The sequence below is a fragment of the Sorex araneus genome, chromosome X, assembly GCF_027595985.1.
Source record: "Sorex araneus isolate mSorAra2 chromosome X, mSorAra2.pri, whole genome shotgun sequence".
NCBI classification, from domain to species: Eukaryota; Metazoa; Chordata; class Mammalia; order Eulipotyphla; family Soricidae; genus Sorex; species Sorex araneus.
The window spans coordinates 53,268,996-53,286,547 of NC_073313.1; the positions used below are offsets into that span (position 1 = coordinate 53,268,996).

The 17,552-nt window shown below is 37.4% G+C and overlaps 1 protein-coding gene across 1 annotated transcript in view; it reads right to left on the reverse strand.

The window, feature by feature from the left end:
* Positions 1-17,552, reverse strand: part of DGKK (diacylglycerol kinase kappa) — a 182,524-nt gene that overhangs the window by 33,706 nt on the left and 131,266 nt on the right. The window contains exons 10-12 of the mRNA XM_055121079.1: positions 9,583-9,766; positions 8,684-8,792; positions 7,664-7,803 (exon numbers count right to left, since the gene is read on the reverse strand). Of these exons, the coding sequence (XP_054977054.1) occupies positions 7,664-7,803; positions 8,684-8,792; positions 9,583-9,766 (433 nt within the window). The remainder of the gene's footprint in view (positions 1-7,663; positions 7,804-8,683; positions 8,793-9,582; positions 9,767-17,552) is intronic.

Sequence of the window (17,552 nt, forward strand, 5' to 3'; positions counted from 1 at the left end):
TATATATATATATACACACATATATATTGCACTGTCAGTCATCCTATTTTTCATCAACTGCTCGAGCAGGCACCAGTAATGTCTCCATTGTGAGACTTGTTGTTACTGTTTTTGGCATATTGAATACGCCACGGGTAGCTTGCCAGGCTCTCTGAGATGGATGGAGGAATCAAACCTACCCGCTGTGCTATGGCTCCATATGATTATAAGAGTTAAATGTTAATCTATTTATCCCTGGATTAGTATGTGATTTCCATCCTCTTACTACTTTTTAATTGAATACAATTTGGTCTGATACAAGTATGACCATCCCTGCTTCTTTTGAGTTTACTATTAGCCTGTATGATTGTTTTCCAACATTTTACTATGTACCTATGTTTTTGTGAAATTCAAATGCATCATTTGCATGTAGTTAGATTTTGCTTATTTCTTTGGGGGGGAGTGGGTTGTTTTTTAATCCAACAAACAACTATATGACTATTGATCACTGTATCACTGTCATTCCATTGATCACAATTTGCTCAAGCGGGTGCCAGTAACGTCTCCATTTGTCCTAGCCCTGAGGTTTTAGCAGCCTCTCTTTACTCATTCTTCCCAGCATTGCCACATTGAAGGCTCTTTCAGGGTAAGGGGAATGAGACCCATAATTGTTACTGTATTTGGCATATTGAATACACCACGGAGAGCTTTCCAGGTTCTTCCATGTGGGCAAGATGCTCTGTACCTTGCCAGGTTCTCCGAGAGGGAGAACTGGGCTATAAGAGGTCGAGCGGCCACATTTGTGGATGTGTGGTTCCTGAAGTGTTGTCTTATTGTCTCTGGATCTTGGCCATTGATGGGATTACAAGGGGCAGTTGGTGAGTGTGGCTGACAAGCCACTGGAAATGTGGGGTCTGGGTGGAGGAGGCCCAGCCCCAACTCGAGCAGGCTTGGAGATTTCAGCCCCGGGTCCCAAACATCTGGGTTCCTCTGCCAGTTCCTTCAGGTGTGAGGCTTGTCCGAACATGTGGAGAGGGGCCTTGTGCATGGCTGTGGCTGGATTCTGGAGGTCTTCGGCTGCCAGGAATGCTCAGCGTGGGGAGGGAAACTCAACCCACCCCCTTCCGAGGGGCCCTGGTGAACACAGCCAGGTGCGGTGGCAAGAAATTCTGCCATGACGATTGATATGGGATTTAAATTAATTGATATTTTTGTATGGTGAAAGAAATGAGGACCAAAATTAAAAGACATTTTATTGAATGTGAAGAATATTTGCAGTACTTATATATGATAAAGGGCTAATATCCAAAGTATATATAGCACTTACAAAGCTCAAAGGCAAAGCAAGTAACCGCATAAAAATGGGGAGAGGGATGAACAAAGACTTCTTCAAATAATACATGAATGGCCAACAGGCATGTGAAAAGTGTTCATCACTTATTAACAAAGCAAGATAGCAGCACAACTGAAATTGGTCTACATAAAAAATACCAGAAACAGTGAGTATTGGTGGGAATGCTGTGAAAAATGAACCCTTATTAACTGTTGTTGGCATGTAAAACTGGTTCAGGCTCTTTAGAAAATATTATGATTTTTTTACAAGGCAGAATAGAACTCCCATATTATTCATCAATTCTAATCCTTACTATCTATCCAAAGAGCACATTGACATCAATGTTCATTATAGCATTATTTGTAATACCCCAAATTTGGAAATAACCCAAATTGAGTGTATCAAGAAGTTGTATATACATAACAAAACACTACTCAGGTATAAGAAAATATGCAATCTTTCATTTTGCTATGATTTTTGGATGTTAAGCAAAGTTAGAGGGAGAAAGACAAATAACAGATGATATGACTCATATGTGGTACACAGAGAAGCAAAGCAAAATATTAAGTTATATATAAAGACAAACAGTCCTTTAAATTTGAATCCCTAAGAGGGTGCACTAGAAATCACTCTCAGAGAATAGTAGCGGGCTCTCCGGTGGTAGAGGAGGGCCAGAAATTGTGTATACTCTAAGTGAAGATAAACACTATTGTAATCATGTTGTGTCACATAGAAAATGAAATAAAGGGGGAAAAGGAACCATAAAGAAAGAATTCTAAAAACAGCAAGAGAAAGTAAAAGACTTCTATGTAAAGGAACCATATAAGACTAAACACATTTTTCAAATGAATCATTGTAGGCTAAGCAGGAATGGTATTATACACCCAGTTTTTTCAAATGAAAAGACATTCAACCAAGAATTCTCTATTTATCTAGTTTATCAATCAAATTTGAAGTAACAATAAAAATATTTTTAGACAAACAACAGCTAATGGCATTCATTACCTGTAAACCAACTGCAAAAAATATGAAATGTTCTTCTATAAAAGGCAGACATCGCCACTAACAAGCACCATAATACATTGGAACATATCATGTTAAGTGAAATAAGTTAGAAGGAGGAAATGTTATATGATTATAATCATAGAACAAGATAATTTCACATATCTATAGTACATAGAATAAATGGATGATGGAATTCAATATAATAAAGGGGAAAATGCCTCCCTATAGGAATGCCTATAGGAAGGAGATCAGAGAAGAAAAGAATTCAATGAAGGAGAGTAAGAAGTTGAGAAGGGAAGTAATAGGGGAGTAGGGGTCAACGGCCTCAGGTACATCAGCAATGTGGAGGAGTGGTATGGCTATATATCCAAATCAGAGTCAACAGCACAACAGCACAGAAATATGAGATCCAAAGTACAACAACCAAATTTTAAAATGTGCCCCTTCAAGGGGCTGGAGCAATAGCACAGTGGGTAGGGCATTTGCTTTGCATGCAGCCAACCAGGGTTTGATCCCCAGCATCCCATATGGTCCCCTGAGAACTGCCAGGAGGAATTCCTGAGTGTACAGCCATGAGTAACCCCTGTTCATCGCTGGGTGTGACTCAAAAAGCAAAAAAAACAAAAACAGAAAAAAAACAAAAAAAAAGCCAAACAAATAAAATGTACCTGTCAAGGTGGCAGGTAGTGTGGGGGGAACTTGGAAACACTAGTGCAGAAAAACTGACACCGATGGTGGGATTGTTATTAGAACATTGTACGTCTAAAATTCAGCTACCAATATCTTTGTAAATAACTGTTCTTTAATAAAATAAAAATTAAAAATGTACGATAGCATAGCGGGTAAGGCGTTTGCCTTGCATGCGGCCAACCTGGGTTCGATTCCTTCGCCCCTCTCGGAGAGCCTGGCAAGCTACCCATGGTGTATTCAATATGCCAAAAACAGTAACAAGTCTCACAATGGATACATTACTGGTGCCTCGTCAAGCAAATCGATGAGCTCGAGGATGACAGTCATCAGAAAGTTGAAAAAAGGACAGTGATAAAAGGGGCTTTCAGAATAAACTTTCTCTACATTTTTAAGTGAAAACAAATTGAAAATTCAGGAGTAAAACACATGGTATTCTCATTATAAAAGCACTTGTAAGAGGCTAATGAAAAGAGGAAAATGTGAAGCTTAGAAAATAGCTCCCCAGTTATGAATGCATGCTCTGTATATACAAGGATCTGAGTTCAGGAACCACCATACTGTCCTTCACACCAACAGGTGTAGTTCTGTTGGGCCTGAGCAGCAACAGGCGTGGTCTTGTAGGCCCACAAACACACCCTGGGTGGTCCTGATGGTCACTGGTTCCTCGGGTCCAAGAAATTTTCTTTTCTCAAGTACTACCTTTGAACCACCCGGTATCATTGACAAGGTGTGACCTTCAGGACCCCTAAGAAGTGATTAGTAGAACACCACAAAGAAGAGTCAAATGGAAGCCATAATTGTATATAAGCCTGATGGCAAATTTCAAGTGTTAAAAACAAAGGAAAGTCAAGCAAAGCTAATTGCAAAAATACCCCAAGTCCTCATAAAAATGACAATGAATTTATTCATATCAATAATTTCTCTGAATGTACTTGTTGCAGCAATTAGGCAAGAAAATAAATTAAATAGATTCAAATAGGAAAATATGTTAAACTATCACTATTTGCTATGACTTGATAATGTACAAAGAAAACCCAAAAGATTCCACCAAAAGCTTACAAACAATACACAAATAGAGTAAAGTGGTAGTCTACAAATTCATCACACAAAATATTTGTTGCATTCCCATGTGCAAATAACAAAGTAGAATATGAAGAAATTTAAAATGACAATTGCATATACAGTAAATCAAATGACTATGAATCAAGTTAACAAAGGAAAGTAAAAACATTAAAAACTGTTCATCGCTACTAAAATGAATAAAAATCAGTGAAAAACAGAGTAAGCAGAAAGAAGAAAACAAAGAAAATCAGAGTGGAAATAAACAGTATGAAGGTCAAAGAAACAAAAATCTTTTTTTTCAAAAGGATAAACAAGATAGCCAAACCATTAGTTAGACTCAGTAAGAAAATCAAAGAGACAATGATAATAATAAGGATTAGAAATGAAAGGGAGAACATTACAGAGATGCCTCAGAAATAGAAAAACATCAGAAGAGATTGCTATAAACATCTTTATGTCACTAAACTTGAAAAGAAAATGGATGAATTTTTAGAATCATACAACCATAAGACTGAATCAGGAGGACATAGAAAACCTGAATAGATCAAGTAATGGAAGAAAACTCAAGTGCTAATGAAAAACCTCCTCAGAACAAAAGCCCATTCTATAGTGGTCTACTTGTTAGTTATACAAAACCTTCAAAGGGGACCTATTATCCATCGTTTTCAAGCTTTCCTAGAAAATTGTAGAAACAGGAATTCTTGCTAACAATTTTATGGTAATTCAAACATGAGCTAGAGATAATAATAAAAATGAAAATTTGTATATTATAGGTTTTGTTAGGCTACAAAATCAATATAAAATGTGTTGAATTTTGACAAAGGTATATAAAATACTGCTAAAATTTATATGGAAAGTGCAGAGAGAGTACAGCAGACAAGGTATTTTCCTTGCATGTGGCCAACTGGGGCTTTATCTCTGGCACTTCATATGGATACCCCAAGTAAACCAGGAATGACTCCTGAGCACAGATTTAGGAGTGAGCCCTCATAATTTACAAGTGTGGCTCAAAACCCTCCTCCTAAGATTTATGAGGAACCATATATGTAACCAAAATTTCTAAATAGTCAAGGCAATTCTGGCAACAAAGAATATGGGTTGTATTGTATTCCTTTACTTAAATAACACTATAATTCTATGTTAAATAACACTGTGGTGATATAACAAAGGCAGACTCTCAGACCAATGAAATAAATAGTTTGAAAGCCTAGAATTAATTTCTCATCTGTATAACAGCAAATCTATGACAAAGGTGGTAGATGCTTTAAGTGAGCTAGGAAACCTCTTCAACAAAATGGTACTGGGAAATGTGGTTAGCCACATCCAAAAAACAAACCAAAAGAAATAGAACCCATAGCCCACACAAAATACAATAGTTATTTCAAAATATATTAAAATCATGATATTTCAGATTAAATCAATAAGATATACCGAGGGAACCATAAGTTGAATTCTCCATGATACCGACTTCACAGGTGTCTTCAATAACTGGACTAACTTGACAAAAAAGTAAAAATAAAGATATGGGGCTGGAGATAGAATAAAAGGGGTAAGGTGTTTGCCTTGCATGTAGCTGATCCCTGTTTGATCCCTGAGTACAGAGTCAGGACTAAGCACTTAGCATTGATTCCCTCAATAAATAAACAAATGAGATTACATCAAAATTTAAAAATAAAAGTGTTTCGCTTAGAGCCAGGATAGATGTGGGAGGGAAATGGATAACAATAATGGAGAGAAGTAGACACTGGTGAAGGGATGGGTGCTAGAATATTATATAACTTAAACTCAATCATGAACAACTTTGTAACTTTGTTTCATTATGATTTAATAAATGTAAAATAAGAAAAAAGTTTCAGCACTGCAAAAGAAACTCAATCTAAGATTAAAAGAGAAAATATTCACCACCATATATTTGACAATACACTAATATCCAGGATTTATGAAGCTTTAACAAAAATCAACAAAAAATACAAAAAAATATTTTTAAAATGGGAGGAGTTGAACAGAGACTTTTCCAAAGAAGATCAACAGATATATGAATAAGTTTCCATAATCACTGAGTAATGGGGAAATGCAAAGTGAAATGACAATAATATTAGTTATAACAGCCTATAAAAAAGGCTTGATACATCCAGTATTGGTGGGTGATGAAAAATGATACATCCAGTATTGGTGGGTGATGAAAAATGAAATCTCATCCATTATTAGTAGGATTGTAAACTAGTTCAGCCTCTATAGAAAACAATATAGAGACTTCTCAAAAACTTGAAAATAGAAATACTGGAGCCCGAGTGACAGTACAGCGGATAGGCACTTGCCTGGCATTTGCCCAATCTGCGTTTGATTTACAGCATCCCACATGGTTCACAAACCACTACCAAGAGTGATTCCTGACTGCAGAGTCAGAAGTAACCTCTGAGCCTCACCGGATGTGGCCCAAAACCCAAATCCAAAAACAAAAAAATGAGTACCACATGACCAACCATTTGACAACTTGGCATCTATCCCTAGAACACAGAATAAATTTTAAAAGATATATGCACATCTATGTTCATTTCTGTCTGTTTACAACATCTGGAAGCAACTCAAATGCCAATAACAGATGAGTAGATAAAAAGTTGTGATGTACACACACACAAAATAAAATACCACTGAGCTATAAGAAAAGATGAAGTACTATCCTTTTGCTACAAAATTTGCTGAACTCTCAGTCTGGAAATAGAACTGAATACTGCTAAGGAAGTTGGGAGGTGATGAACAGGAGAGACCTAGAGACAGTCTTAGAAAGTTATCAACACTTTGGTAGTGGATGAAAGGTAACATTATATGCCTAGAGCATAAATATCAACAGTATTTAAAATCATGTTACTTCAAGAGAAAAAAAGATAAAAAGAGAATATATTTGGTAAGGCTCAGTATACTTTGAAAACTCCAAGGTATCCTCATGAGCAAATTTATAAACAACTATAAATCAAATATTCACATAAGACTCAGGATAGAAAAAAATTTGATGTAGGTTGAATAACAAAACTTTTCTCTGGAACACAATCTAGTCTAATTGCTCTAACTCATTTTTTAGTTTCTTTGATAACTTGATGAGGCTACAGAATAGTTTTTATACTAGTTTGTAACAGAATGAGAAGATGAAAATTAGTCCATTTTCCAAAAATAACATTTTTCCCAGATAATGAGCTGTGTTATATTGGTGTGAGAACTAGAAAAGTTTTATTTACGAAATATGAAATTAGGGAGAGAGAGAAGAGACCTCATAAGATAAAGAGTGAACACACTCTGAGTTAGGATGTGTGGACTATTCCAAAATGGAGTGCACCGAGCTATGCTATTTGAAGGGTGTTCATAGAGTCCTTGACATTCCTCCATAGGGCTCTTGCTCTGTGGAGAAGAGCTGTGGTTTCATTTAGATTCTAGGTTCTTAGAAGACAAGGAAGACTCCACAATCTCACCTGCCCTAAAGGCTGAAAAGCAGTGTGTCTCTTTGAGGGAGCATAGAAGATAACTGACTGAGATGATGTAACTAGGAGCAACTGATGTTGTTATGAAATAGGCACAATGATCTGATATTTTGTCACTTACCTGTCTAGAGTCCTGACACTAGCCTGCTCTACTCTGTTGAGGATGTTCAAAGGAGACTTATTTTTGTTCCAGAATGCACCCCAGCCGAGGACGCGGGCCAGATCATTGCCTGTTCCAAGTGGGACGACTGCTAGCTGACACTGCAAACACAAAAATATGCACTCTTTTCAGATAGTTCTATCAATACCCATCCAAAAATCCCTGTAAATTGTTTTTGGGTAAATGAATTGTTCTCAGGGTTAGTGGCAATGAGGAACTTTCTGATTCTTAGTCAAGTGTAATTTTCTCTAAGAAGTTGGTCTCCACTTGAAATACAAATCTTGTTCAGAAGGGGATAGTTTGTGGGAATATGTTAATATTTAAGTCATTCTTTTTTTTCTGGTTTTGGGGACAAACTGGCAGGGCTCAGGGCTTGTTCCTAGTTTTGTGCTTAGGGATCACTACTGGCAGTGCTTGGGGAATCGTAGGTGGTATTGGGGATCAAACCTAGGCTGGATGCCAGTATTCAAGGCAAGCTTCCTACTTACTGTACTACTGTTTTGGCCCTGTACATTCTTATAAGAGAGGAATTTGGCACACAATTCTAGTTAGTCAATGCCAAGAATGTGAATGTCACTGGGAATACAGCTCTTACAGATCATGGGACTACTTAGGGAGATCTGGGTGAGGTAAAACAAAATTTCTGCTACTCTTGTGACTCAGGATTGGTAGGAAATTGGGGAATGAGTGCTATGAGATCACTTCTTTTTTGTTTGCTCTTATCTTTAAGGCATGGGTAATAGAATACAGCTTATTCTTTTTACTAACCCCTGCATTACTTTTTTAACACAGAGAGAGATGAAAAATAGTCTATGTGAGTAGTGTTCAATTGGGTTATATACCAGTAAAGTTTATTATAAAACAAGTGGAATACATGTATTTTACAGAAAGGGTGAGAGAAAACCATGGGCAGCTTGGATGAATAGCCCTGCTTTCCCAGTCTCTCTAGAAATGGCTAAATTGAGTCACTCAGGAACTTACCCTTTCATGTAATCCAAAGTCATCAATCACTGATAAGACCCAGCTCACGCTGCCATCTCCACCACAAACTACAATGCGAAAGCGAGCAAAATTTTTGAACATGCAGAGCCTGGAATGAAGAAAGGGAAGTGGACATCATTTCATGAAGCTCTGTGTTGTATGACTCTTTCCCACAATATTCCAACTATTGCTTTTATACCCTGAAAACAGGCTACCTGCCTTCTTACTATAGCCTGTAGTCATTATATTTCTATGTACTTAATACAACAGATAACATTCACTCTGGAAAGCATGGAGAATAGGCATACCCTTATTTCCACATTTCCTGTATGTGATCTTGCTTTGGAAGCTACAGTAATCTAGCAAAACACACTTGCTGAGGCTCAAGAAGAATGCTTTGCAATTTGATTGGTGGGATCATAGAAAATATGGCTGAACAATGAGAAATGTAGCACTGTAGCACTGTTGTCCTATTGTTCATCGATTTGCTTGAACAGGCACCAGTAACGTCTCCATTGTAAGACTTGTTGTTACTGATTTTGGCATATAAAATATGCCATGGGTAGCTTGCCAGGCTCTGCCATGTGGGCAAGATACTCTCGGTAGCTTTCTGGGCTCTCCGAGAGGGAGAACAATGAGAAAAGGTGGAGCAAATCTGAGAGCAGGACATGAACTTTAAAGAATTTTTGGGAAAAGGTTAAAAACTCTTCAATCTGACAACCCAAATGTTTAACAGTTATGTGTTTGTATCCTAAATTGAGAAAATAGGCATTATAGGCAAAGAGTGTAATACCTCACCCAGATACTAACACTGATTCCAGGAATTCTGTCTCCTCTATCTAGAATGTATAGAATAATCCCTCTGTATGCCAAATTTTAAACCCTTATTCTATGCTTACCCGGCTTCTGGTCCACCCTTCGATAGATCAAAAACTTGAGATGGGTTGAGGTATTGCTTGAATTTCCTGAGAAAGACGACCCCCTGGTGATCGCCGCTTTTTGAATTGATGAAGATGAGAAGGGGACATGAACAGGGTGATGACCAATCAAGATTCCAGAAGTCTGATGATATGATGAGTCGACCTGAAACATGAGGAACAAAAAGAGAAAAAGTGCCGTTGAGATGGAAACTATGCACATTTGACATCAAATTTTGCAAAAAATATTTTTCAATAAACTTTATTGAGGTACAATTAATATACAGAAACTGAACATATTCAACATGTACAATTTAAAGAGTTTAAATATCTGCAAATATCCACAACACAATTATAATAATCAAAGTAGTACATAAACACATCTAGAACCTCACAGAGTTTTATTTCACCACAGTCTCCTGAGACTGAAGAGCAGAGGAAAAGTCAATACAGAACTCAAAAACAATTTTATCAAAAGTATGCCAGTTTTTATCAGGTAAATGACAACTGTTGAGCAACTTCTCTATGCAAACAATCATGCAACACATTGCTAGGGATACAGCCTCTGCCATTAAGTTGCAGAGATGTACACACATCACAAGGAATATGGAAGTTGGTGCCACAACCAAAGATCAATAAATACTGAGAGGTGGGGTTTGGAAAGATAGTATAGTAGGTTGAGGACTTGCATACAACAGACCCAGGTTTGATCCCTGACATTCCATATAATCCTATGAGCACCGCCAGGACTAATTCTTGATTTGAGAGGCTTGAGTAACTCCTGACCATTGCCTGATGTGACCGAAAAAGTATAACTAACTAACTAACTAAATAAATGCTGTGGGGAAAACTGAAGAAAGAGAGGATTGAAAATATCAGGACAAGTACACTAATCTTCTTTCTGCTTGGGATAACTCATTTTTATTATGAGACGATATCAGATCAGAAGAGATGGAAAAGGAAGATACTTTTTAGGCAGAAATTAATGTCATAAAAACAACGTGAGGAGAAAAATAGAGATTTAATTATTTCTCTAAGGCTCTGGTAGAGCAATCCAAAATGATCACACCAACTTTTAGGAGGAACAAGAGTATTGGGAACTAGTCTAAACAAGACAGAGGTTTTTAATAATCCCCAACATTTAAGTTATCCTCAGAGAAGTGGTTATAGCAGTCTAAATTGCCAAAGCCTGCCAATTCATACTAAGTCTTAAAGACAGTTATTGAGGAGATAGGAAGTGAGCAATGCCCCACTAGGACATTCAAGACAAATAAAAAGCCCCTAAGCCTCTGAGCTCATGGCTTGCCAGATGGCCCAGCAAAAATAAATGAAAAGGAAAAAATGTGCAGTTCATTCCAAAATGGTGAGGATCAGGATGAGGAAAATGGGTTATGATGACCCATTTGACATAACCTGGGCAAAAGGATGTCTAAAAGAAAACTGCCAGCTTGAGAAGATTTCATAATTGTTTTTACTTGAAAAACATAAATGATGATTCCTCTGTGGGATTAGTACTAGTCAATGGCCAGCAGAACTTTGAGGCATCCTGAGCCAGTTAGTAATTTTGACGTTTTTAGTGCTTGTCAGGACTAGCAGCTAAAAGGAGACACTACTTTCTCCCTTCAGTATCATAACTTAGAAGTATTCACCATGAATATATTATTCAAATATAGCACGATTTTTGACATTTTAAACATAGTTGTTTTGAAGAATTCATGTTACACAACCCTCTACATTTGTGGAGCTTATACACTATTGAGAAGATGCACCGTAACAAATAAATATAGAGAATTATGTGATAAAAAGAAATGTAAAGCAGGATAAAGAAATAGGGGACATAGAGATGAAGGGAGATGTTTTTGTTAGGATGGTAAAGGATGTATTCTCCAGGAGATAACATTTGAGATTAGTACTGAATAACGTGAAGAAGTGAACAATTCAGATATTTGAAACAAGTTTTCTGAGACATAAGTGTTAAGACAAGAGAAGGTAGTGTCTGGTGCGTGTGGGAACTAGTGAAGAGAAAAGTAGTGTTGTGGTGGAGTGAGTAAAGGGGAGAGGATCAGAAGAGGTCAGAGAGGTGACAGAGGCGAGAGAGTGTGACATGATGTAAGAGGTAGCAGTTTGAAAAGAAATAAGGGAACTTATGAGTTTTAGTAAGTAAAACACATGTCATATTGCCTGGCCCTTATACTTTTCCTTGTACCATAATGTCTCCATGTCTCATTTATTCTTTTAAAACCCCACAAAACTAAACAAAGCATCATTTTTACTTGCCTCTGATTTCTTTGCTAACATATCTAGAACTCCTTTTTGGAGACTCATAACAAATTTTACTCTAGCTGTACTGATATGATTGCTACTTATTTCTGTGCAGCCTCCTACAATAAATTGAAACTTCTTTAAAAATTGTTTTAGAACCTGCATCCCCCTACCAGCTGCCACCCCCAGAGCGCCGAACTTAAGTCCTTCATCTGTTATGTGGACCCCTGCAGTCGCCCTTCCCCATCTAGCTATGCAACACACCTTTTAAAACTCTAACCACAAAAATGCGTGCTTGCCAATATGTCTGCATAAATAAGTTATTTTTTTGCACCCCATGATTGAGGTACAAGTTAACCCAAGCCTCACACATATATATGAATAAGCCACAGAAATACACAGAGGTAGCCCAATTGCAGAGGCAAAAACATACAACAACACGACAAAAATACCTCCAAAACACAAAGGTCACTATGGTAAAACAACACAGAAATCCACCAAGCTTAATGATTGAAACTGGTAGCCCAGATGAATCAAACAGTTATAATGAACTCTATAACATCTCAGATAAGAAATTTTAAAAGGAGCTTTTAAGGACGTATAAGGAGCTCAAAGAAGCAATGGAACACACTACTGATAAGAGGATATGAAAGCAGAGGTGAAGAAAATGCAAAAAAAAATATGAGCAGAATTTACAGACCTAAAAATCTTAGTAGGTGAAATGAAACACTCAATGGAAGGCCTCAGCAACAGAGTAATAGTTGCGAGGACAGAATCGATGAGCTCCAAGATGATGGGCTTGGATCCAAGATGATGAGCTTCAAGAAAATGACCAACTAAATGGGCAAGTTTAGAGGCAAAACAAGCCCCTAAAATACACCAAACTTTGACAGAAAGATGGCAGAGAATCTCAGGACAACAGACGAAAATGGAAAAGAACCTCAAAATAAATGAATAGATGTTAAGAGAAAATTGGGATGAAGTCAAGAGGAATAAAATAAGAATTGTTGGAGTCCCAGAGCAAGAGGAAGAAACCCATAGTGAAGAAGATACTGTCAAATACATAATTGCTATCATTTTCAGAACTGAAGAGCACATGTGAACAGATTTAGGAGGCCCGAAGGGCACCAGCTAAAAGAAATCCATATAAAAATACTTCAAAACACATCCTAATTAGAGTGACGAAAACCATAGATTGAGATAAAATTCTGAAAACAGCAACATCAAGGAGAGAAATTACTTATAAAGGAGCCTCCTTAAGATTCACAGCAGACCAATCCAATGAAACCCAAGGGCCCGAAATCATTGTTGGGATATAGTGAACAAACTCAATGAAAGAAGTGCCTCACCTAGAATACTTTACCCAGCTAGACTCTCATTCATATAAGAAGTAACAACACACAGCTTCACAGACAAACAATTCAGGTACTTCATAGCCTCAAAAGCATGGCTACAAGACCAACTAAATGGGCTAGTTTAGAGACAAAAAAGCCCCTCAAATACATCAAACTTTGGCAGAAAGATGGCAGAAAACCCCATAATAATAATCTTTCAATGCCAATGGGCTAAATGCACCAATTAAAAGACACAGAGTGGCGGGATGGATCAAAAATTGAATGCAAACACTGAAAGTAGACTAGAGACTGTACATGATGGCCACTCAAAACCCCTATTGCAAACCACAACACCCAAAAGGAGAGAGAAAGAGAACAAATTGGAATGCTCTGCCACAGAAGCAGAGTGGGGTGGGGGGATTGGATAGGGGGGTGGGAGGGATACTGGGTTCATGAGTGGTGGAGAATGGACACTGGTAGAGGGATGGGTTCTCGAACATTGCATGAGGGTAAAACAAGCACGAAAATGTGTGAATATGTAACTGTACCCTCACTGTTACTCACTAATAAAAAATCAATAAATTATTAAAAAAGAATTGAATGTAACATTGTGCTGCCTGCAAGAAAGACATCTGAACAATCACAACAAACACAGACTCAAAGTTAAAGGATTGAAAACAATTCTACAAGCAAACAACTCCCTCAAAAAAGCTGGAGTGGGCATTCTAATATCAGACCACATAGGCTTCAGACTGAAGAAGGTTACAAGAGACAGTGAAGGTAATTTCTTAATGATCAAAGGATCTGTACACCAGGAAGAACTCACACTCCTAAGTGTATGTGCACCTAATGAAAAACCAGCAAAATATTTAAAACGACTTCTCATAGACTTGAAGAAAGACATTGATAGCAACACAACAATAGTTGGATATTTTAACACTGCTTTATCAACTCTCAAGAGATCAATCAGACTCAAGCTCAGAAAGGACACACTTTATTTGAGGGAAGAAATTAAAGAAGAAGATATATATATATATGTATATATATTACATATTATCCCCCCGAATGCCAAGTGCTGAGACGTTTATTTTCTTAGAAACTCCGTTGACGCTTTTTACAAAGTTGGTTAAAGGCTATGGATTCCCTAAACTGTTGCCTGTACTTTAAGTTTTGCATCCTTCCTTCAGATATGAGTAGCTCAAGAGTATTCCTAGAGGCATGTTAATTTCATTGAGTTTTTAATACTATATGTCTCCATTCTCTTCTGTCTCAGAGTCTCATTTGATAGATCTGCTGTGAATCTTATATGCTTTCCTTTGTAAGTTTCTTTTTAAAATTTGCTGCTTTCAATATTCTGTATCTTGTCTTTGGATTTCAGAATTTTGAGTACCATGTATCTTGGAGTTTTTCTATTTGAGTCTATTTTTACTGGAATCTTTTAGACCTCTTAGGTCTGGGTGTTTATATTCTCAACTTGGAAAATTTCTATGATTTCTTTAGTGATTTATCATGAATTCACATTCTTCTTCCTTAGAGACTCAAATGATTCTTATATTGTTTCTCATGAACTCAATCATAGGTCTCTGGGGTGATGTACATTTCTTTTCAGACTTTAAAAAATTTTTTTTGATCTATTGTTTTTTAGGGGCTGGAGCGATAACACAGTGTTAGGGCATTCGCCTTGCACATGGCCGACCCAGGCTCAATTCCTCTGCCCCTCTTGGAGAGCACGGCAAGCTACTGAGAGTATCTTGCCCACATGGCAAAGCCTGGCAAGCTACCCATGGAGTACTCAATATGCCAAAACCAGTAACAGCAAGTCTCACAATGGAGATTTTACTGGTGCCCGCTTGAGCAAATCAATGAGCAACAGGATGACAGTGACAGTGATCATCCCCCAAAAGCTGAATACACATTCTTCTCAAGTGCACATGGGTCAATCACCAAGATAGACCACACAGTGGGCCATAAAACATACCTCCATAAAAATAAGAGGACAGAAATTGTATCAATGATCTTTTCAGACCATGATGCACTGAAAATTGAAGTGAATCACACTCAGAAACAGAAACTCAAGCTAATCACCTGGAAACTAAACAGATCACTACTGAACAATGAGTGGCTTAGAAAGGAGATCAAAGAGGAAATAAAAAAAGATTCCTGGAACTGAACAAGAATGAAGACACAAGTTACCAGAACCTCTGATACAGGGCAAAAGCTGTGTTAAGAGGAAAGTTTGTAAGCTTGCTGGGGTCTATGAGAGGGGTGGAGGAATAGAACCTGGGTCAGCTGTGTGCAAGGCAAACGCCATACCCCCTGTGCTATCGCTCCATGGAAACCCAAAAACCAATCCAAAAGATGAGTGAAACCAAGAAAGGGTTTTTTTAGAAAATAAAAAGATGGATAAACCAATAGCAAGACTCACAAGGAAAGAGAAAGAGAGATCCCTAAGAAACAGAATCAGAAACTAAAAGGGAGACATCACAACAGAACTTACAGAAATTCAAAGAATAGTCAGAGATTCTTTTGAAAAGCTTTATGCTAAGAAACTAGAAAACCTTGAGGAAATGGATAAATTCCTGGACTCCTACAATTGCCCAAAGCTAACCCAAGAAGACTTGGAGTACCTGAACAGACCTACCACTATCAAAGAAATTTAAATAGTAATCAAAAGTCTGCTGAAAAACAAAAGCCCTGGCTCTGATGAATTCACTAGTAAATTCTTCCAAACCTTCAAAGAGGATCTACTACAATCCTGTTCAAACTTTTCCAAGAAATTGAAGAAACAGAAACACTTCCAAACAGTTTATATGAGGCAAATATCACTCCCCTACCAAAAGCAGACAGAGACACCACAAAAAAGAAAACTATAGGGCAATATCCCTGATGAATATAGACACAAATATCCTTAACGATCCGGAGACCAGCTAGACTACTTTTAGTACCAGCAACTGCTTGCAGCAATGTCTCTAGACTGTGAACTAAGCCATAGCCCCATGCTGCCTCAGGAAGGGAAATGATGCAATTTCTAACATAAATCTCCCTGGACTTAATTACTCAAATACTAAAATACAGAAATCTGCGCTACTTCATATCTCTTCATTCTCAGCAATGGAAAATTAATTATCAAATGCTTCCTTGTCAGCAGGGCTGGTTTTTTTTTGGAAACTCCAACAACAATAGTGAGTTTTGTATTGAAATATGGAATATAATCAAGGTAAAGAGAAAATGAAGTGAAATTTATCAGCTACGCAGGCGGGGGTGGGGGTGGGGGTGGGAGGTATACTGGTGTTTTTGGTGGTGGAATATGGGCAGTGGTGAAGGGACGGGTATTTGAGCATTGTATAACTGAGACATAAGCCTGAAAACTTTGTAACTTTCCACATGGTGATTCAATAAAATAAAAAAAATTTAAAAAATCCATGACCAAGTAGGATTCATCCCGGGGATTCAAGGATGGTTTAACATTTGCAAGTCAATCAACATAATATACCATATCAATAAAAGGAAAGAGAATAAACCATATAATAATATCAATAGATGCAGAGAAGGCATTTGTCAAGATCCAACACCCATTTATGATTAAAAAACTCTCAGCAAAATGGGAGTCGAAGGAAATTTCCTCAATATAGTCAAAGCCACCTACCACAAACCCACAGCAAGCATTATTCTCAATGGGGAAAAACTAAGAGCCTTCCCTGTAAGATTGGGAACAAGACAAGGTTGTCCACTCTCACCACTTCTATTCAATATAGTACTGAAAGTACTTGTCATAACACTTAGGCAAGAAAAGAATATCAGGGGCACCAGATAGGAAAGGAAGAAGTCAGGCTATCACTATTCGCAGTTGACATGATACTATACTTAGAGAAACCTAAGGCTCTATGGAAAACCTCCTATAAACAATAGATTTGTATAGTACAGTGGCAGGTTACAAAATCTATACTCAAAAGTTCATGACTTTCCTATACACAAATAATGAAAATAAAGAAAGAGATATTAAAAAAATACCAATCACAATAGTGCCTCATAAAATTAACTACCTTAGAATCAGCTTAAGTAAAGAGGTGCAGGAACAATAGAAGAAAATTGCAAAACACTGCTTCAAGAAATAAAAGATGACACTAGGAAATGGAGACACATTCTATGCTCATGGATCGGAAGGATTAACATCATGAAAATGGCAATATTCCCCAAAGCATTGTACAGATTCAATGCATTCCCTATAATGATACCCATAGCATTATTAAAAGAAATAGACACATCAGTTCTCAAATTCATATGAAGTAATAAACCCCAACAAATAGGCAAAGCAATCCTTGGGAAAAAGAAGATGGGTGGCATCACCTTCCCCAA